Source organism: Lethenteron reissneri, chromosome 56, assembly GCF_015708825.2.
Source record: "Lethenteron reissneri isolate LAM-NWPU_2019-01 chromosome 56, ASM1570882v1, whole genome shotgun sequence".
In the NCBI taxonomy this organism is placed as follows: Eukaryota; Metazoa; Chordata; class Hyperoartia; order Petromyzontiformes; family Petromyzontidae; genus Lethenteron; species Lethenteron reissneri.
The window spans coordinates 8,391,348-8,414,188 of record NC_083834.1 but is presented as its reverse complement, the minus strand read 5'-3'; the positions used below and the strand labels follow the sequence as shown (position 1 = coordinate 8,414,188).

Sequence of the window (22,841 nt, the reverse complement as noted above, 5' to 3'; positions counted from 1 at the left end):
CACTGCAGCAACAACGACAACAACAACAACAACGACAACAACAACAACGTGGCGGTGGCGGCTTGTGACATGCTAGGTGCAGTACAAAGGCAAAGATCCCCCGTATAGCCTGCACAGACTGTTGGGAGCAAGTGCTGTTAGCGAGCACCTCATGAAACTCGGCACGGCACACGAAGGCGGTGAGTGGCCAGCACCACGCCCGGCCGCCTTTGTCTCCCCCCCCCCCCCCGTGGCGATATTTACACGCCGCACCACGTACTCATTTGACCTAGGGGAGGTCCAGGACCGGTTCGTAAAATCGTCTCTGGTTGTTAGCAGCGCTAACCGCTGCGCCACCGCTCCCCACGCGCACTCCAAGCGCACACGTATGCCTGTGCACGTGAGTACACAGGCGAGCAAAGTTCCGCTGCAACAAGACGACTCTGATCCGCGAGCACCGACAAACACGCGCGCTTGTTGTAAAAGTCATATCGCGACAGTCTATGTAGACTGTATGCTGCTCCACGTGCTCAGCGTAGCTTTTTGCGAGCATCGCACTGACAGCTCGCGCGCGGCTCACTGTGGTCGCAATCTACAGCACAATCATCGTTCACTCCGTCTCTCTCTCTCTCTCTCTGCGTCTCTCTGGCTATGTACATCTGACACACACACACACACACGCGCATAGAACCACCAAGATCCAGGGGACGGGGGTGGGATAAGTTAGCAACTAGCTGCTGCTCTGCTACTACCGCGACCATGTCGTCCCATCAGCCAGCGGTGGTCGATGCCCGCCCGCGTGTCATTGCGCATCTTCTGGAGCGCATTGCCTTGCACGGGGTGCGGCGATGGTCGAACCAGAGACGAGAGAGTCGTGGATGCCAGGAGACTGCGGTGGCCGCGGTGGTGGTGGCGTTGGTGGTGGTGGCGATGGTGGTGGTGGTGCATCTCACTTAGCATCGGTCGACAGCCGCGGCAGCACAGCAGTGGAGACGCTGATGGGGAGGTGATGAGTCGGCAGCTGGCACATGGCGCACGGACACGGCACGGCGCCCCACTGATGGAAAGCCGCGGCAGCCGCTGCCGCTGCCGTTCCGAGCGCGACGGGAGGGCCGGCGTGTTGCTGCTGCTGCTGCTGGGACGCTTTGCTCGCCGCGGGATGAGCGGCAGATCTTCCGACCGGCGACCCCGCGGAGTGAAGCGATGCGCCCAGCACGGCCTGGTGATGGTGGTGGTGTGGGTGCAGCGGGTGGTGGCTGCTGCTGCTGCTGCTGTTGTTGTGGTGGTGGTGATGGTGGTGGTGCGCGGCTAGAGACGGAGGAGCTCCGGCCGCTGCTGCCGCTGCTGCCGCCGCGTGGCTCAGCGGCGCGGCGGCTGCGGCTGCTGCCGCGGCTGCGGCTGCGCACGCGTGCGCGCTGGGGTGGAACGCCGAGTGGTGGCTGCCGTATATCTCGCCCACGAGCCTCTTCATCTCCTCGAGGGAGCTGCTCAGCATGAGGATGTAGTTTCTGGCGAGCAGCAGCGTGGCGATCTTGGAGAGCTTCCTCACCGAGGGTCCGTGCGCGTAGGGCATCACCTCGCGCAGGCCGTCCATGGCGAGGTTGAGGTCGTGCATGCGCTTGCGCTCGCGGCTGTTGATCTTGAGACGCAGCGACTGGAGGTCGTGTTCGCTCAGGTTCTTCTTGTCCTTGTGCAACTTGGCGAGGGCGGCCGCGTGGGCTCGATCCTCGCTGCTGCTGCTGCTGCTGCTACTGCCGCTGCTCATGAGCAACATCGCCGCTGTTCCGGCCGCCGACGCCGCTGTCATCCCTGCAGCACCAAGGCCGCCGCTCCCCACTCCGACGCCGATTCCATGCATCTGCTGCAGCAGAAGCTCCCGTTCGCTGAGCGATCCCGGGAAGGAGTCGGCCCCGCACGGGCCCGACGACGAGATGGTGGTGGAGCTGACTCGGCCGCCCAGTCCCAGCATCTGGCCCGAGGCTCGCAGGTAGACGTCCACCTCCGGCGAGGAAGCGCGACTCGACGTAACGGAGCTCGCGTCTGAATCCATGCGGCGATGTCGAGCAGCCGGCTTCGTCTTCCGTCACGAAACGTCGCCGGAGACAGACGCGCCGGATCTCGGCAACGCTGGTGCGGCTTTTGAGACTTCTCCGACTTTGCTGCTGCTGATGATGATGATACGACTGCTGGTGGTGATGATGATGATGATGATAGTTCTTAGAATTGTATCTGCGTGGTGTGGTTTTTTTTCGTGGTGAGGGTGGGGAGGGTGGGGAGGACCTTTTATGCGGCTCGCAACTTTGCCAAATCGTATTGCGAATTCTCGCACGTGTCTGTCTGTGTGTGTTGTGTGGTGTGTGTGTGATGTGTGTTGTGCTCGCTGTGGTGAGTATTGCAATATCTCGCTATGAACACAACGCGGTCTCTGACGTTGTCGCTTCCTCTGTGTGGACTAAGCAGGTGCGTGTACATGCAGAGTGTATGTCTAGCGCGCGCGTGTGTGTGTACGTGTCTATCGTTTGTGATGAGTTAGAGAAGACCCCTTGTCACTGACCACCACCCCACACACCCTGTTACGCTTCGTGCTGGTTTTGTCTTTAATTAATGAGAAGGGTCCAACACCGCCCGGTCCTATATATACGCGTTTATGACCTTGTGCGTATGTAACAATGGACCGTGAGTGTGTGTGCGTGTGTGCGCGTGGGGTGGGGTCAATCACACACGCACACACCCACCCACACACGCACACACGCACGCACACACGCACTCACCCACACGCACACACCCACACACGCACGCACACACCCACACACGCACATGCACACACCCACACACACACACATGCACGCATGCAGAGCGGGGCTTGGGGATAATGCGTTAAGGTATGAGGTGTAACGGGTGAGTGCCTGTCTGTCTGTGTGTGTCGGTGTGTGTGGGTGTGTCTGTGTGTGTCCGTCCGTGGGGAGCGGTAGTACAGCGGTGAGCGCTACGTTGCGCTACGAACCCGGCGGCCCGAGTTCGATTCCCGCTCACGGGAGAAATCGGCCAGTGACGATTATCTAAACCGGTCCTGGGCCTCCCCTAAGTCGACTCAACCTCAAATGAGTACCTGGTGCGATGCGTAAATATTGCCACTACGAAGACAAAGGCGGCCGGACGTGGTGTTGGCCACCCAACTTTCTCGTGTACCGTGCCGGCCTTCACAGGTGCTCGCCAACAGCACTTGCCCCAACAGTCTGTTAAAGGCAACACGGGGGGGAGTGTTGATTTGTCTCGTGCGTGTGGAGTCGACTTAGACGCGCGTCGTGATTCTCGCAACTGCGCCAATCCGAGTTCGAGTCCCTGAGTACGTCTGCTAAACCCCACCATCGTTCGTGTCTGTATGTTGAACGTCTTTCGGCAGCCGTGTTCATCGGAGGTTGTAGCCGTGGCTGTAGTTAGGCGCCGCGGTGGCGCAATGCGATCTTCTTTCGCCTGGTTCGCCGGAGTGCATGTGTTCGAATCCGGACCCTGGCAATGCCTGTGGTATTTTTGGAGTCCGCGTGTCTCTCTCTCTCTCCGTGGTGGTGGTGGCGGCGTGATTTGTTCTCTGGGTGACTTCGGTTATTGCCCTCCTCCGCACTGAGACTCAACAAGCGAAGTTTAGATCATCTGGCTGCTGCTATCAGTTGCCCCGTGTGGTGACGGCGATGGTGGCGATGATGATGGCGATGATGATGGCTATCAGCCACTGCGATGGGCTATCGTAACGTGTGGCCAGGTGGTCTCTGGTGAAGCGGCTACGAGCTCAGAGGGCTTCATCCGGTAAATAAATCAAAGTAGTTGCGGTTGTAGGAGATTCGTGTTCGCAGGCGACTGCGTTGGCAGTGGTGCATTTGAAAAACGAGCTGAAGTTAGCATCGTCTTGTATTAAAATATATACACGCGATTCGTTAAATAAATTATCATTCTCGTTCCTATCATTAGCAGCAGCGAGTATCAGCATCAGCAGCCGCCAGCAGCCGCCACCATCTCTGACGATTCCCGCGCGTGTAACAATCCATCCGGGGACATCTGGACACACACACACACGAGAGCTGACTTCATAGCTCCGTCTCCGCTGTGGGTCGTCCCCATCGCTGCCCCATTCCGTGACCAGTATCGACCAGGGATTCTATAAGTTCCCTGCAAGCCGCGACGCGTCCTAACCCCCAAATAGTCCCACTCGCTTTTTATTTTCTCCCAAACGGACAACGTTCCGTGACGTTGGGGAGAAAGTGCGAAACGCACGGAGCCTTGCGCCGAGCGACGGCGCGCGCGCGCGTGGGGGAGCGCACGCAAAGGAGCGGTGCGCTCTCCGATGCGCGCGTGGTGGAGTGCACGCAGAGGAGCGGTTCGCTCCCCGATGCGCGCGTGGGGGAGCGCACGCAGAGGAGCGGTGCGCTCTCCGATGCGCGCGTGGTGGAGTGCACGCAGAGGAGCGGTTCGCTCCCCGATGCGCGCGTGGGGGAGCTCACGCAGAGGAGCGGTGCGCTCTCCGATGCGCGCGTGGTGGAGTGCACGCAGAGGAGCGGTTCGCTCCCCGATGCGCACGCCCCCGCGCCGTCGCTCGCTCCGTCTCTCGGGGCGAAAAAGTTCACAGCTTCTTCGCTTTCTCTCGAACGCTTCCATCGCGCTCCGCGTTGCCGGTCCACTTCGGCCCCGTTTACTTGGCGGGGTGACGCTGCCGCTAGATTTTTGCAGAATGCCGCACGGGCTTACGACGAGGATCGGTGGTACGCAAGTGTCATTTTAGTTCGCGCGTTATCCGCAATGCTGCAACCAGGGCGCTCGGTGATTATTTTTTGTGATTATAATATATTTTACTTCATTAGAATATTGTATAAAACATATACTTGTTAACGCGAAACGATTCTTCCCAACCGAGATGGATTCCGAAGCCACTTCTAACATCAGTGGCGGAAATAGATCCAAATCGGAGCGGTTTTAGAGGTATGCCTTATAGGTCGACTCAGCCTTAAATGAGCACGTGTTGCGGTCTGCAACATGTCCGTGGCCTACTGGAAAGACAAAGGCGGGCGAGGATGGTGCTTGTTACGCCTACTCATTCGTGCAGGTCTTTAATAGGTGCTCGGTAACAACACTTGTCCCCAATAGTGCATGCAGGCTATACGGGGGTCTTTGTATTTGTAATGGTTACATGCGTGTGCGTTCCGGTGTGTGTGTTAGTGTCAAAGACAAAGATTGCCCGTATAGCCTTCAACAGACTGTGGGGGCAAGTGCTGTTAGCGAACACCTATAAACGCCGGCACGGGACACGAGGGGGTGGGTGACCAACACCACGCCCGGCCGCCTTTGTCTCCCTAGTGGCGATGTTTACACACTCCACCAGGTATACTCATTTGAGGCCGAGTTAACCTTCATAGGTGCTCGCTAACAGCACTTGCCACGACAGATTGTTTAGGCTATACCGAGGGATCTTTGTCTTTTGTGTGGTAGTGCATGTATTTGCGTATGCATGCATGTGTGTGTAAGTATGAGTGTGTGTGTACGCGTAAGTGGTCGCTACCAGGGCATGCCCCGATGTCTGTACGCCTATGTGCGCGTGTTTGTGTGTATCAAGAGGAGCGGTGGTGCAGTGGTTATCGCACAGCGCTACGAACCCGGCCCCCGGGGTTCGATTTCCGTTCACGAGCAATAACAGTAGCGAACATTTGAACCGGTCCTGGTGCATCCCCTAGGTCGACTTGGCCTAAAATAAGAACTTGCAGCGGTGTGTAAACATCAATATTGGGGAGACAAAGGCGGCCGGGAGTGATTTTGGCCACCCACTCCCTCGTGCGCCGTGCCGGCCTTCATGCGTGCTCGCTAACTGCACTTGCCCCGACAGTCTGTTTACGGCTATATGGGGGATCTGTGTCTGTGTACGAGTGTGTTTAGATGTATACGCGTGTGAATGGCAGAATGATCTTCTCGATGATGTGTGCGTACACACGAGTCGATCGACTGTTTGCGCGCGGGAAGGTAATTAAATTAGAGTTAATGAGTGCAGCCGCACTAATAGAGGACATTTCCAATGCATGGGAGAATTCACACTCAGTGTCGGATAATTAATTAGTTTTGAGCGAGGGTTTTGTATAAACCGGGGCGTTCGCAAACTCCAGTCTTCGCAGTACACTACCACACCACGTCTTTATACGTTAATCGATTTACTCCACGCCCCGTTAGAACACATATTCATTTGTTCCACTTTTGCACGCGCCTGATGATTGTTAAACACGTCCAAAGTGACGCGCTAAGCAATTAACGCCGCCGTCGGCGCTAATAGAGCCGATTCCAATTAAAGATTGAGATCTCAGTGTCCGCTTGTGTGTAATCGTGTTCCATGTGTGTGTGTGCACATGTTCTGCGTGCGTGTGCATACGTGTTCCACGTGTGTGCGTACACGTGTTCCACGTGTGTGTTCTCGTGTTCCACGTGTGTGTGTGTGCGTACACGTGTCCCACGTGTGTGTTCTCGTGTTCCACGTGTGCATGTACACGTGTTTCACGTGTGTGTACTCGTGTTCCACGTGTGTGTGTGTGTGCGTACACGTGTTCCACGTGTGTGTACTCGTGTTCCACGTGTGTGTGTGTGTGTGTGCGTACACGTGTTCCACGTGTGTGGACTCGTGTTCCATGTGTGTGCACGTTTTCCACGTGTCGTGTGTGTGTACATGTGCTCCACGTGTGCTTGTGCTTCTCCTGTTCCACGTGTGTGTGTACACGTGTACTGTGTGAGTGTGTGTGCGTGCGTGCACACGTATTCCAGGCGCGTGCAGCGTGCGTGGATCGAGTTAATTTGTATTCGAATAGGAAGGAGTAAATTGGTAAACGGGGAAAGAGATGCGGCTTGGAGGTGTTGGGTGGTCTGCAAGAACTGGAGTTTAAGAGATCGTGGACTATAAACAGCGAATCTATGATGGGGCTAATGCGTCTGGCAGAACAAGTCATTAGCACTGCTATTTAAGCAATTATAACTTGACACACACACAGACATTTAGTGGAATCAAAGTTGCGTTAAGAATAAGTTGGACTCGTTTCAAAGATGTTACGATGACGATGGCGATAATGTTTATCATTATACAAAATTATTTTTTTTTAAATGTTATGTATTGATTTATTTTTCGGGACGACTCACATTTCGTTTGAATAGAAACCATTTACAAAGACATCTGAACCTCCTTGCGGCGATTTTGTCAAATTGCACTGCTGGATGATTTGACCATACTTCACCACGTTGGTCCATGCGGGTTAGTGAAGAAACAACATGCAACGCGTCTTTATAAAATCGATCCCCAATAAAAAATATATAAACATATATTTCTATGATTCAACTCGCACTGAATATCTTTAGCAATGTTGTTGTTGTTTACACATTTTAATTTGTAATATAACGTTTGTAAAAATAAAAGACGGTAAGAAAATGAGACAAACCTAGCTCGTTTCGAGGAGGTATTTGTTTAGTTATTGCATTACTTTCTGCCAACTCAAATTGCGTATTTTTAAAACGCCAACATTTGCCAGTACAGACTATTCGAGCACGCACCCTCTCGAAGGACCCACGTGTTGTTGCCTCGTCGAGTGGGAATTTAACTCGTCTGTGATAAAGAGCTTTATAGATCATCGGGTTCCTCCTCCAGTATAAATAAACATTCAAATTCTGAAGTGCAAACACGCAGTGTGCACACACAGCTTGAAACGTGTACAAATATCTGTGCAAGTACAAAAACTCAGATAAGTGCATCTATACAAGTGTACACACGGATATATGTATATGTTTGTACACGTGTACACACATATGTGTACGTGTGCGTATTGGTACACGTGTACACACGTGTGTACGTGTGTATGTTTGTACAAGTGTATTTGTGTAGATATCACGAATTTCCGATTCTAAATATTGATCGACATATAATGTGGCGCAGTTGTTTTTGTCGTTATTTCTCTTAACTTCATTACTCTGCAGTACTTTTTTTTGCTTTCGAATATTTGCTGACCCAGGTCACGAGAATCGATCCCGAATCCCTCTTAAGTTTTCGCCTGGTCAAATAAATAAACTTACTTTCTATACAAGTCAACACAATCTTGATTTGAAGCTTTCGTGACTGCAGGAATCCATACTCTTTGGTTCTTTCGGTAAAGTCCACGTAGGTATAAAATAAAATAGATCACGACGTTTCGGGCGCAACACAAGCGTCCGTCATCAGGTGGGAGAGCTTTCCCACCTGATGACTTTCGGTAAAGTCACTTTACCGAAAGTCCACACAAATTCAAAGACGCCCCATTGTTAGGGCAAGTGCTGTTAGCGAGCACCACGCACCTAAGGGAGGACTCCAGGACCGGTTAATGTCTTCGCCACTGCTCTTGTTCATAAGCGGGAATCGAACTCAGGTGGCCGGGTTCGTAGCGCAGTGCCGCAGACCAGCGCGACCCCGCACTCTTACGGAATACAAAGACAAAGACGCCCCGGGTAGCCTTAACAGGCTCGTGGTGCAGGTGCAGTTAACGAGTAGCACCTTCGAAGGCCGGCGCAGATGCCAGCACCACGCTGGGCCCGCCTGCGTTTGTTCCCGAGTGGCGATGCTTACACACCGTCCCGCCAGCGTTACTCACTCGAGGCTGAGTCGACCTAGGGGAGACCCAGGACCGGTTCAGAGATTCGTCGCCGACGTTGATGTGGCTGTTACCGGGAGTCGAACTCGGGGGACGCCGGGTTCGTAGCGCAGCGCGTTAACCACTGCACAGCGCTAACCACTGCACCACCGCTCCACCCCCATGCGCCACGTGTGGAGTGCCGAAAATTGCGCGCGTCTCGCCCGAGTTTTGTGGAGAGAGCGCGCGGTGGTGGTGGTGGTCGTGGTGGTCGTGGTGGTGATGGGGAGCGGTGGCGGTGGTCGTAGTGGTGGTGGTCGTGGTGGTGGTCGTGGTGGTGGTCGTGGTGGTGGTGGTGGTGGTGGTCGTGGTGGTCGTGGTGGTGGTCGTGGTGGTGGTCGTGGTGGTGGTGGTCGTGGTGGTGATGGGAGCGGTGGCGTGGCGGTTAGCGCGCTTCGCTAGGAACCCAGCGGCAACCAGAGTTCGATTCGCGCTCACGGCCACCAACAGCACCAGGTGACGATTATTTGAACGGGTCGGCGGCCTCCCCTAGGTCGACTCAGCCTTAAATGAGCACCTAGTGCGGTGTGTAGGCGACCGGGCGTGGTGCTGGCCACCCAACCCCCTCGTGTGCCGTGCCGGCCTTCATAGGCGCACACGAACATCACTTGCTCAAACAACCTGTTAAAGGCTATACGGGGAAGCGTTGTCTTTGGTGTCACCCGGCGCGTCCACACGGACGTCTAACGCGGGCCCGTCCAACGTCAAGTTGACGTTGCTCCATGGTCGCGCAGAGAATTCGTGGCGACGTTTCGTGGTCACAGTGCGCTAACCGCTGCGCCACCGCTCCAGCCACCGACAGCATAAAGACCCTGCGCGTACAACGTCGCCTGCCTTGTGCGTGCGATCACCGCCGCGGGGAGTGGCAGCGTGGCCACGTCTCGCTCGGCTTCGCGAGGACAGATTTTCTCTCATCCTTTTTTTTCTTCTAAATTTGAAGCTTTCGTGACTGCAATGATTCATATTCTTAGGTTTTTTCGGTAAAGTCACGTAGGTAAAAAAGTTAAAATTAATAAAAGTAAAATAAAAATAAAATAAAAATCACGACGTTTCGGAAGCAACACGGAAGCAACACAAGCCTCCGTCTTCAGGTTGAACAGTCACAGCACGCTAGCTTGATACAGCTATCCACTTGATACAGCTATCCACTTGATACAGCTATCGTGCTGTGACGGTTCCATCTGAAGACGAGGCTTGTGTTGCTTCCGAAACGTCGTGATTTTTATTTTATTTTTATTTTACTTTTATTTATTTTAATTTTTTACCTACGTGACTTTACCGAAAAAAACTAAGAATATTTATCTCATCTCGCGGCTCGCGTTGCGGAAGTGGCGATGTTTTACACTCTGCCGACGAGACACTGCATCTCGACACCGTTGTTGCACCGAAGCACTCCAAGAAGGACGGCTATGCGGCTGATGAGATGTGTAAAACAAAATAAATAAATAAACCCCACGTGTAAATGAAAATGATAATTAAATATTTGTAAACGTGCAAAGTTAACAGACGCAGTGTTAACTCAAGTACGACCGCATAACTGCGTGTGAGTGAATTCAACCCGCGTGATATGGATGATGGACGCTTGTGTTGCGCCCGAAACGTCGTGATTTTTTTTATTTATTTGACACCTACGTGACTTTACCGAAAGAACCAAAGAGTATAGAAATATCTATCGCCGCATATACTGCGGAACCTCGTCCGAACCGAACCCGCATAAAGCGAGGGAAACCAGCGCATTACAATGCCTCTCTATTTTTGTTCTGCTGTGCGCTCTGCCGACCACTACGTAGACCAGCAGCAGCAGCCTACTCCGACTTTTCCAGCTGCCTCCCACAAAGCAACGGTCCAAGGACAAACGAACGACACGAGCTGGTCAAACATTCCGCGGCAGGACCCCCCCTGACAAATTATCTCGAGACTCGGTGAGGCTTTTACTCGATAATTTAAAGGATGTGCATCGCAATTACCATCATCGTCATCATTATATCTTCATCACTTGTCTCTGAAAGTTCACGTGATCCATCAACATCATCACCACCAAAACAAAGATCCCCCGTATAGCCTCATTATCACCACGACTACCACCACCACCACCATCATCATCATCACCGCCGTTATCACGACCACAAAGACCATCAATCTTCTGTCATATACCGTACAGATTCATTCACCGAGCAAAGGCGCGTTCAACGCATTCGAAGCTGGGAGAGAGGGGAGCAGGGAATCAGGAAAGCCGGGATGCAGGAACGCAGCGATGCAGAGAGGATGTAAGCAGGGAAGTAGTGAGGCAGTGAGTCAGGGAAGCAGGCACGCAGGAAGGCAGGGATACGGGGACGCAGGGAAGCATGGAGGCAGTGAGGAAGGAGGCAGGGAGAATAGAAAGCAGTGAAGCAGGAAGGCGTGGATGCGGGCGGGGGCAGAGAAGAGAGGGAGAGAGAGAAACGAAGTCTGTCCGAGATGGGCTGCAAAAAAAAACAAATGTCCATAATAATCCGTCGTAAATGGCGCATGTGTTTGGTGCTGCTGGGTAGAACAAAGATGATCTGCCTATTGATTGGCCGGTGGCAGATTTGAGAAGTGACTCGCACAGCTGTGCGCTGGGGGCCCGTCAGCTCGCTCGTGATCGCTGCCACCACGCGGTCGCGAGTCGCGAACGCGCTTAGCGGCGAGGCCCTAATCCGACTTCAAACGGCGCGGCCTCAAAGTGCTCCTCGGAGCCGAATCTTTTCCATTCGCCGCGCGCGCGCGCACACACAGACATACACACAGACATACACACAGACGTACACACACGCATACACGCATATATATACACACACACATACACACACATACACACAAACATACACACAGACATACACACAGACATACACACAACAACAACCGCCATTCGCCACTAAGTGGCGGTGACGTCACCACGATGCTTGTGCCAGGCCAAGTGCACCTTGAGGCCACGTGAAGTGTCGAACGCCCGCTGGCAGGAGGTCACGGGGCAGACCCAGGTGCCACGGGTCGACTGACCGAGATGACCGAGATGACTGGCTGATGCACTACCTGTGCCCCCTACTGTGCCAACTTGCTGTGCTTTAGCCACCCGCCGCTCCGCTCGTTGTTGTGAGCGTCGCTCCTCCGCCCTCCGTTGTTGTTGGAGGGCGACTGCCTCCAATTGCCCAGTAGCGTCCTTCACGAGCCTCCTCCACTGAGGCCGATCTTGACACCGCTGCTACCAGTCATCGGCAAGTCCACTCAGCTCCACGTCCTCCTGTACCACATCACTCCATCTCTTCTCCAGCCCGTGCCGCGCCCGTCTAGCCCCCTCGATCCGGCCGAACAAAAGCTGTTTAGGCATGCGGTGGCTGGGCATGCGGGCTACATGACCCAGCCAACGCAGCCTTGCCTGCCGGAGGAGCTCACTGATGACATACACACACACACATACACACACGCATACACACACGCATATATACACATACACGCATATATACACACATACATACACACACGCATACACACACACATACACACAGACATATACACACGCACGCACACAAGACAACACATACACGCGCAAACATGCAGGCAAACACAACGACAAAAATCCCCCGTTTTGCCTTTAATAGAATGAGAGGGCAAGTGCTGTTTGCGAACACGTACAAAGGCCGGTACGGCACACGAGGGAGTGGATGGCCAACAACACGCCCGGCCGCCTTTGTCTCCCCAACGGCGAAGTTTACACACCGCACAAGGTACTCATTTTATGCTGAGCCGACCCAGAGGAGGCTCAGGACCGGTTCGGATAATCGCCACTGGTGTTGGTGGCCGTGAGCGGGAATCGAACTCGGCTCGCCGGGTTCGTAGCGCAGCGTGGCGCTAACCGCGGACACTACGGCGCGCGCGTACACTCACGCACGTGTACGCACACACACACGCACTCGTACGCACGTGTGTGTGTGTCGGAGCGACGCACCGGTTTGCCCCATTATATGAACCGATGCCACCCGAACACAGAGTGGGGGATTTGGGGATGGAGGGAGGGATTGGGGACGGGATGGGAGGATAGGGATGCAGGCTGCGTGGGTGGGTGGGTGTGCGGAGCAGCAGAGGGAATTAATGAGGAGTCGATGGGCGCCTGAGACAAAGAGGTGGCAGAGGATGAATCTTAAAACTTTCACCGTGACGCAGCAGCAGCAGCAGCCATGGTCAATCCACTGCTAGATGAAGCTCCCTACCCCCCCCCCCATCGTCTCTCGCGAATATTTCAATGCAATGATCCACCAAGCCGCTCGAGGATCTTGCACACGAGCTGGTTTCATCGCTCCATCTCCTCCACGGTCGGGGGACCTCCAGAACGCGTTTTATCGCGTGTCAGTTGACGAGCAGCTCCGATTAGCACGGTTGGCTAAGTACAGTGGGAAAGAGGTTCAACATACGTGCGTGCATGGCCCGTAGACTCAACACTGACCACTGACTCAACACTGCCCACAGACTCAACACTGCCCACAGACTCAACACTGCTCACAGACTCAACACTGACCACTGACTCAACACTGCCCAAAGACTCAAACACTGAACCATAGACTCAACACTGCACCATAAACTCAACACTGCCCATCGACTCAACACTCAGCACCTCCGATTAGTACGTTGGCTACGTACGGTGCGAAAGAAGTGCAACATACCATACGTACTCCGCAAGGACGTTCGGTCAGGGTAGGCAAAGCATCACCTGTGATACTCCAATAAAAATAGCTGTTTCAAAAAGTAAAAAAGTAAAAAAAATAAAGATTTTTTCTCACTGATCTGTGTTATTAATGTCACTTCTGTATGATTCCAATCATCACAGAGAGATAGTAACATGCACGCGCTTGTGGCCCGTGCTCCATCCAGTGTCTGAGTGGTTGCGCAATCATAGGGGAGGCTGAGCTCGTCGCTGCCTCTCGTCTCTCTCTCTGCATTTGCAGCGGAGCTCCGCAAATTTGGCGATTTTGACTATAAAAATGATTGGAATCGTACAGAAATGACATGGCACAGATCAGTGGAATTTTTTGTAATTTTTTTTTTATTTTGGTTACTTTTCGTAACAGCTATTTTCATTGGAGTTAAACAGGTGAGGATGTGTATCCCCTGCCTCCCCTGACCGCACGTCCCTGCTGCTACTCCGCGCCAGCTGTATCCCAATTCACGTCTCACCATTCTGCCTCCCGACCACAGTGTGGTGTGTTGCGCGCTTCGCGAGTGCACGCGCAGAGAGAAAGGGGGTTGACTCAATCTCATCGTGCTTTAGGGGGCGACAACATTTTCCACCACTTTCGTGCGAAAGTCAACAGCAGAGGTTGCCCGATTTTGAAGATTCGCTGCCCCTGCCATGTGAACATAATTATATTTTTTTCTGTACCGGGTATGGCTCACTGGGCTACGTAGCTGTCACAAATGATATCTCGACGAAGTGGCTTATCAACGTGAAAATGTAGAGCAGCTAAAATACTCTAAACAAATGATGTTGATTCTAAATGTTGAGGGAAATACCGGAGGACCCGGAGAAAAAATAAATCCACGCGACCACGGAGAGAGAAAGACGCAAACTACAAATATACAGCAGAAGGAGTCAGGGTCGGAATCGAACCCACGATCTTCTGTATACCAAGCGAGGTAGTTAACATCTCTTACCCACCGTGATGTTGATGATAGAGAGACACGCAAACTCCAAATACACAGCAGGCATCAGGCTCGGGATCGAACCCACGACCTCCTGTATACCAGGCGAGGTAGTTAACATCTCCTACTCACCGAGATGTTGATGAGAGAGAGACACGCAAACTCCAAATATCCAGCAGGCATCAGGCTCGGGATCGAACCAACGACCTCCTGTATACCAGGCGAGGTAGTTAACATATCCTAGCCACCGTGATGTCGGGGTCTTGGATCGAACCCAGGTCCTCCTGTACACCAGGGGAGGTGGTTAACATATCCTAGCCACCGTGATGTTGATGATAGAGAGAGACACGCAAACTCCAAATACACAGCATGCATCAAGGTCGGGATCGAACCCACGACCTCCTGTATACCAGGCGCGGTATTTAACATCTCCCAGCTACCATGATGATGATGAGAGAGAGAGACGCAAACTCTAAAAACACAACAGGCGTCAGAGTCGGGATCGGGATCGAACCTACGACCTCCTGTATACCAGACAAGGCAGTTAACATCTCGCCACCGCTGCAACCTTGGAGATGAAGTTCCAACCGCCACGTCAGAACTGCTCACGTGAGACGAGGGCCAATGGCTCACTAAGAGCCAGGCAGGCGAGCACACTGTGATGTCGAAGGTTAGGATGGTGGTGGCCTCGGTCACGCACAACCTGGGCTGCGTGCCCACAGCCACCAGCCCCCCCCCCCCGCCTCCACCACTCCGTGCCCCACGCAGAGCCGCGTGGAGTGGTTGCCGAGTGCCGATCGCACCGATAAGGATCTGCACAAAGGCGCGCGGCATTGTGCCACTCGCCGTGTTATACAAGGGGGGGGGGGCTTGTGGGTTCATTCACCGACAGATTTTAACGACTCAATGAAGGGCGCGCAGAAAGCGCCTTGGCCTTGTCCAGAGCACCGAGCTCGAAGGAACTGCACGTGTGCGGGCCGTGTTAATGTCGTCGCTTAGAACGGTGGCCACACCTCAATGAGTTGTTGCAAACGATCAGCAACAAAATAACAAAATTCGGACACGGATCACTTTGAGCCAGAGAGGTAGAACTCGCTAGGTGATGTTGAACAGGTCTCACATTTCGCCCCGGATATGTGACTAACACGAAGTTCTAAGACGGTTATCCTGGTTGGTTTGGTCCTGGAAATGACCTTTATTTGTTTGACACGTTGCTTTTGGGCTGCTTTGTCGTTTTTCAGACCTGGGGGCGATTTGTCGGGCGCGTTCGGACGTCATCTCGGTGACATCAGCTGGGAATTTCTCAGCGGACAAGCACCCACAGGGAGACCACGCGCGGATTGTCATCATCTCCCCTCTACGTGCCATGAAGAAGGGCCATTACCCGAAACGTCGCCTATTATGTATTGGTTTTCTTTCAAGGCCACCGTGATGTTATTGTACGCATGTATGTTTTATGTGCGTTGAACTTCTCTCGCACCATACGCAGGCAACCGCTCTAATCGGAGTTGCGCGGGGGAAGGACAAACTAAACATCTTTTAGTTTGTCGTACCCAACAAAACGTCGTGATTTATTTGTTTTATTTCATACCGACGTGACTTTACCAAAAGAACCAACGAGTATGGATCCCTGCAGTCACGAAAACTTCAAATCTAGATTGACAACAAACTAAACACAACACGCAGTTCGAACAAAATTCGTTTTCCACATCGATGGTTTCAAAGTTCCACAGTTCTCAGTGGCTTTCTAATATCAGAAGTGAAGAGCGTTCCAGACGGCCGCAGAAGCGCATCTGAAAGCGCCGTGTGACGATACGGTGACCACCGCCTTTGTTCGACGGCTCAGCCCAAAAGCCCTCGCTGCTGCTGCTTTGACGATGAGCGGAATTCACGTAATGGTTTATGTCCCTTGATGAATGTGTTGAGTATTTTTTTCTAACAATAATTGTTTTTCTTATTATTTGTGCTTGTGCACCACTGCCAAGGCCGCAACAGCAGCAGCAGCATCCCCGAGTGATCTGATTTAAACACATTTTTTTTTATTACCAGGTAAGGCCCACTGAGCTGTATATCTCTTTTTCAGAAGCGACACTGGCCATCTCAAATGATATCCCAACGAAGTGGCTCATCATCGCGTGGACATTTGTAGCAGCAGCAGCAGCATACTCTTAACGCGTGTTTGTAAATCCGGAGGGAAAAACCGGAGGACCCGGAAAAAAAATCCACGCGACCACGGAGACTTTTGACTTTTAAACAACTTTTATTGCCGCCAGCAGCAACAGCACTGGAGGCGATTTAGATATGAAATACACAAAGTCACCAGCAAACAAATAAACAAACGCTACAAATCCACGCGCTGTGACGCTAAAAGCACCGCGCACAACACGAAATAAAAGTCACGTGGTGGTGGTGGTGGTCATCGCGCACGCCACGGGGACGAGCGAGCGCTTCAGAAGGTGAACACCACGAGGGTGCCGTCCACGCTGGTACAGAGAGGGGCTTGCCCGGCTCCCCAGCGTTCGAAGAAGACGCGCTGCACATCACCGACACGTGTATGGTACATGGCGTGCTCCAGCCGGAGCCGCGCCTTGAGCAGGCCCCTGAACACTGGATGCACAGAGAGAGAGAGAGACGCACACTGCAAGTCTACAAGCGTCAGGGTCGGGATTGAGCCCCACGACCACACGAATACCAGGCGACGGAGTTGACATCTCGCCACCGCGGCGGCTGATGAACGCCGCGTGCGGGCAGCAGCGAGGGCGTCCGCCGTGCGGCAAGAGAAGGAAGAGGAAGCTAAAGGAGAAGACAAGAGAATGAAAAGAGAATGAAAAATAAGGGAAAGCGGAGAACGGTAAAAGAAAGAAAAGAATGGAAAATGAAATGAAGGAAATCGTGCAAAATACCTCTTTCGGCAATAAAACACGATTTCTTAAGACGTTCAAACACCGAAGAGACTCCCATCGCAAGGCATCAAGTCTGCAAAAAGTGGTTTCAATGAAGAAATGACTCATAATAAACGTTTTTGGGTTAGATCGTGTTATTTATAAATGTGTCGAAACCCTCCACCACCCGACACGGCCAATCAGCAAAAAAAGTGTCACGTTGACAAAAGACAAATAGTTCACTACGTTAAACCGAAGAAATTACTCTTTGAATCTGATTGAAAATGCTCGGAGAAATGTCATCGTTTAGCCGCCCACCTATTCCTCCCCCCCCCCCCTCTTCTCCCACCCTACCCCCATCAAATGATTCAATATATCACCCCCCCCCCTCCCAAAAAATATATATATATAAATGTTCACTTGCACACGTTCTATCGTGTGGGTGTTGTTTCGCGCCTCCGATTAGCACGGCTGGCTACGTACGGTGCGAAAGAAGTTCAACATACCATACATACATACATTAAACATTTCTCGAGAATCGCATGATGTTGGTGATGCTGCTGCTGCTGCTGCGTTGGTTAATCGTGCACAAGCACAATGAATGGTGCGTTCATAGCACTCAACACACTCGACCACACCGACACTGTGGCGTTAAAATAAGTATATAATCTGCGGCGATTCTTCATAACTTCAGCTCTGCGCACACTCGATGAGCGTATAGCCCCTCGTGTGTTAATCTACTGCTGGATGACAGCCACCCCCCCCCCCCTCCCACGATGTGTGAGTCTTGTAGGGTTGTTGACCATACTTCACCACACTAATGTGCATGTGTGGGTGTGCGTGGGAGCGGTAGTGTAGCGGTTAGCGCGCTGCGCTACGAACCTGGCCACCCGGGTTCGATTCCCGCTCACCGACAACACCGATGACGATTATCTGAACTGGTCCCTGGGCCTCCCCTAGGTCTATTCAGCCTCAAATTAGTACCTGGTACGATGTGTAAACTTCGCGGCTGGGGAGACAAAGGCGGCCGGGCGTGGTGCTGGTCAACCACCCCCTCGTGTGCCGTGCCGGCCTTCATAGGTGCTAGCTAACAGCACTTGCCCCAACAGTCTGTTAATGCTACACGTGTGTGGGGGGGGGGGGGGGAGGTCTTTGTATTTCATAAGATTTTTTGGGAGCACTGCGCCAAAAACCCGGACACCCGAGTACAATACCCGCTAACAACCAATTTGAACCGGTCCCAGGGCCTCCCCTAGGTCGACTCAGCCTTACGACGGGGTGTGCATAACATCGGCGACTGGGGTGGTGGGGTGGGTCGGTGGTTGGTTGGGTTGGTGGTGGTGGTGGTGGTGGCACAAAATGCGCTGGGTTGTCAACTTCGGCAGGGCACCTCTAAGAGGCGCTCCACAACGACATGTCCAGCAACAGCTCTGCGTGCCCGCCCACTGCAGCCGCACATCTTGGGTTGAGCACGACTTGAATGGGGTTGTGCGGGTTATTCGAACGAACTTCACCAAATGGTGATCCATTGCGTTCAGCCAGTGCCGAATTATCGTAGTAGTAGCTGCACAAGTAGCTGCAATATGATGTTACGTGCCCCGCACTTTCAAGGGCCCCGCGCTAAATGCTTTCAAGCGATCAATTCCGTCACGAAAGTTTTCAGTCGAAATGTATCAATTCTGATTCAGTGATTCTGCACTTGCTCAATTACTATAGACTTATACTGCCTTCAACTTTTATGAACGACCGGGTGTTTAAGGTTAGCGATTCGTCCTATTATCTGTCTGACAAGCAAATGAAAAATGACAATTACTCTACTATACAAGTAAAAAAAAACGTGTTTTAATATTTACGTGAGTTTTTTTTACGTATGCTACGGGCCCCACACCAGCTTAATCCGGCACTACGTCCGGCAACAGGTTCGGATATCGCTCGCTCGTCGCTCAGTGTCTGTACCAGGCGCTGTCCGCCACAACCTGGAATAGTAAACGAGCAGGACCGGCCGAGGTTTACACGCGCGAGACGTGCTGCTAACCGCTGCGCCACCGCTCACGCCCGGAGTGTACGCGCGTCTTTATAAGTTTCAAAGTTGAGACTTCCCGGGAGATTTTAATTTTGACCACCCAAGCATCCATTTACTCTCTAGCCCCCCCCCCCCCACCCGTAGTCCCGGGGTGATGGGATTTATTCTGGGAGGGAGGGACAGGGGGAGGGAGGGAGGAGGCGGTGTGGGGAGAAATCGGTGGTGAAAATTATCTTTGGGGGTGTTTGTGTGTGTTGTAGTGATTGTTGGTGTTTGTGTGTGTTGTAGTGATTGTGGGAGTGCTGTAGTGATTGTTGGTGTTTGTGTGTTGTAGTGATTGTTGGTGTTTGTGTGTGTTGTAGTGATTGTTGGTGTTTGTGTGAGTTGTAGTGATTGTTGGAGTGTTGTAGTGATTGTTGGTGTTTGTGTGTGTTGTAGTGATTGTTGGAGGGTTGTAGTGATTGTTGGTGTTTGTGTGTGTTGTAGTGATTGTTGGTGTTTGTGTGTGTTGTAGTGATTGTTGGAGTGTTGTAGTGATTGTTGGTGTTTGTGTGTGTTGTAGTGATTGTTGGAGTGTGTGTGTTGTAGTGATTGTTGGTGCTTGTGTGTGTTGTAGTGATTGTTGGAGTGTTGTAGTGATTGTTGGTGTTTGTGTGTGTTGTAGTGATTGTTGGTGTGTGTGTGTGTGTTGTAGTGATTGTTAGTGTTTGTGTGTGTTGTAGTGATTGTTGGTGTTTGTGTGTGTTGTAGTGATTGTGGGAGTGCTGTAGTGATTGTTGGTGTTTGTGTGTTGTAGTGATTGTTGGTGTTTGTGTGTGTTGTAGTGATTGTTGGTGTTTGTGTGTGTTGTAGTGATTGTTGGAGTGTTGTAGTGATTGTTGGTGTTTGTGTGTGTTGTAGTGATTGTTGGAGTGTTGTAGTGATTGTTGGTGTTTGTGTGTGTTGTAGTGATTGTTGGTGTTTGTGTGTGTTGTAGTGATTGTTGGAGTGTTGTAGTGATTGTTGGTGTTTGTGTGTGTTGTAGTGATTGTTGGAGTGTGTGTGTTGTAGTGATTGTTGGTGCTTGTGTGTGTTGTAGTGATTGTTGGAGTGTTGTAGTGATTGTTGGTGTTTGTGTGTGTTGTAGTGATTGTTGGTGTGTGTGTGTGTTGTAGTGATTGTTGGTGTTTGTGTGTGTTGTAGTGATTGTTGGAGTGTGTGTGTGTTGTAGTGATTGTTGGAGTGTTGTAGTGATTGTTGGTGTTTGTGTGTGTTGTAGTGATTGTTGGTGTGTGTGTGTGTGTGTTGTAGTGATTGTTGGTGTTTGTGTGTGTTGTAGTGATTGTTGGAGTGTGTGTGTGTTGTAGTGATTGTTGGAGTGTTGTAGTGTTTGTTGGTGTTTGTGTGTGTTGTAGTGATTGTTGGTGTGTGTGTGTGTGTTGTAGTGATTGTTGGTGTTTGTGTGTGTTGTAGTGATTGTTGGAGTGTTGTAGTGATTGTTGGTGTTTGTGTGTGTTGTAGTGATTGTTGGAGTGTGTGTGTGTGTTGTAGTGATTGTTGGAGTGTGTGTGTGTTGTAGTGATTGTTGGAGTGTTGTAGTGATTGTTGGTGTTTGTGTGTGTTGTAGTGATTGTTGGTGTTTGTGTGTGTTGTAGTGATTGTTGGAGTGTTGTAGTGATTGTTGGTGTGTGTGTGTGTTGTAGTGATTGTTGGAGTGTGTGTGTGTTGTGATTGTTGGAGTGTTGTAGTGATTGTTGGTGTTTGTGTGTGTTATAGTAGTTAGTGGTGTGTATGTTATAGTATTTATTGGTGTGTGTTATAGTAGTTAGTGGTGTGTATGTTATAGTAGTTAGTGTGGTGTATGTTATAGTAGTTAGTGGTGTGTATGTTATAGTAGTTAGTGTGTGTGTGTTATAGTAGTTAGTGATGTGTGTGTTATAGTAGTTAGTGATGTGTATGTTATAGTAGTTAGTAGTGTGTATGTTATAGTAGATAGTGGTGTGTATGTTATAGTAGTTAGTGGTGTGTGTGTTAAAGTAGTTAGTGGTGTGTATGTTATAGTAGTTATTGGTGTGTGTTATAGTAGTTAGTGGTGTGTGTTATAGTAGTTAGTGGTGTGTGTGTTATAGTAGTTAGTAGTGTATATGTTATAGTAGTTAGTGATGTGTATGTTATAGTACTTAGTGATGTGTGTGTTATAGTAGTTAGTGGTGTGTATGTTATAGTAGTTAGTGATGTGTATGTTATAGTAGTTAGTGGTGTGTGTGTTATAGTAGTTAGTAGTGTATATGTTATAGTAGTTAGTGATGTGTGTGTTATAGTAGTTAGTGGTGTGTGTGTTATAGTAGTTAGTAGTGTATATGTTATAGTAGTTAGTGTGTGTATGTTATAGTAGTTAGTGATGTGTATGGTATAGTAGTTAGTGGTGTGTGTGTTATAGTAGTTAGTAGTGTATATGTTATAGTAGTTAGTGGTGTGTATGTTATAGTAGTTAGTAATGTGTATGGTATAGTAGTTAGTGGTGTGTGTGTTATAGTAGTTAGTGGTGTGTATGTTATAGTATTTAGTCATTTGTATGTTATAGTAGTTAGTGGTGTGTATGTTATAGTAGTTAGTAGTGTGTATGTTATGGTAGTTAGTGGTGTGTGTATGTTATAGTAGTTAGTAGTGTGTGTGTTATAGTAGTGAGTGGTGTGTATGTTATAGTAGTTAGTGTGTGTATGTTATAGTAGTTAGTGTGTGTATGTTATGGTAGTTAGTGGTGTGTATGTTATAGTAGTTAGTGTGTGTATGTTATAGTAGTTAGTGTGTGTATGTTATGGTAGTTAGTGGTGTGTATGTTATAGTAGTTAGTGGTGTGTATGTTATAGTAGTTAGTGTGTGTATGTTATGGTAGTTAGTGGTGTGTATGTTATAGTAGTTAGTGGTGTGTATGTTATAGTAGTTAGTGTGTGTATGTTATAGTAGTTAGTGGTGTGTGTATGTTGCGCGTGAGTGTGTGTTTGTTATAGTAGTTAGTGGTGTGTATGTTATAGTAGTTAGTGGTGTGTGTGTATGTTATAGTAGTTAGTAATGTGTCTGTTATAGTAGTTAGTGGTGTGTGTATGTTATAGTAGTTAGTGGTGTGTGTGTTATAGTAGTTAGTGATTGTTATGTTATAGTAGTTAGTGGTGTGTATGTTATAGTAGTTAGTGGTGTGTGTATGTTGCGCGTGAGAGGGTGGTTGGGAGAGGTGGTGAGTGCAGTGCGTTAGTGGTGGCGGTGGTTGCGGTGGTGTTGCTGCTGCTGAGAAATAAAGAAAGAAGGGAGAGTGGTGGTGGTGATTGTGGTGGTGGTTGTGGTGGTGGTGGTGTCGAGGAAGGTGGAGGAGGAGGGGGGGTGGAGGCTTGAGGGGGAGAGAGAAAGAAAGAATGGATTGAGAGCAATATATCTGTTAGAGTAGAATCGAAAGGGCTTTATGCGCGCCACACAATCCAACGCTGCCATTGAGATTTATGTTGCGACCTGCAGGAATCCCTCACGAATCCCATTCACATTCTCAGGGCGACTCGCGTAGCAGGGATCTCCCGGGGGGGGGGTAGGGGGGGTAGAGAGATCTCAATTCCACTTAAACAGCCACCGCCGCCACACCACGCGAGACGTTTGGCAGAC

At 50.9% G+C, this 22,841-nt stretch overlaps 1 protein-coding gene across 1 annotated transcript; it reads right to left on the bottom strand.

The window, feature by feature from the left end:
* Positions 1-409: 409 nt before the first annotated feature.
* Positions 410-2,556, bottom strand: LOC133356943 (oligodendrocyte transcription factor 2-like). Its single transcript, XM_061574649.1, has one exon. It carries the CDS (start codon positions 2,027-2,029, stop codon positions 929-931), a length of 1,101 nt encoding a protein of 366 aa, XP_061430633.1. The 5' UTR covers positions 2,030-2,556; the 3' UTR covers positions 410-928.
* Positions 2,557-22,841: the final 20,285 nt, after the last annotated feature.

Bases quoted from the DNA above. Each gene is read 5' to 3' on its own strand.
- LOC133356943 (XM_061574649.1), bottom strand. From the start codon at position 2,029: ATGGATTCAGACGCGAGCTCCGTTACGTCGAGTCGCGCTTCCTCGCCG.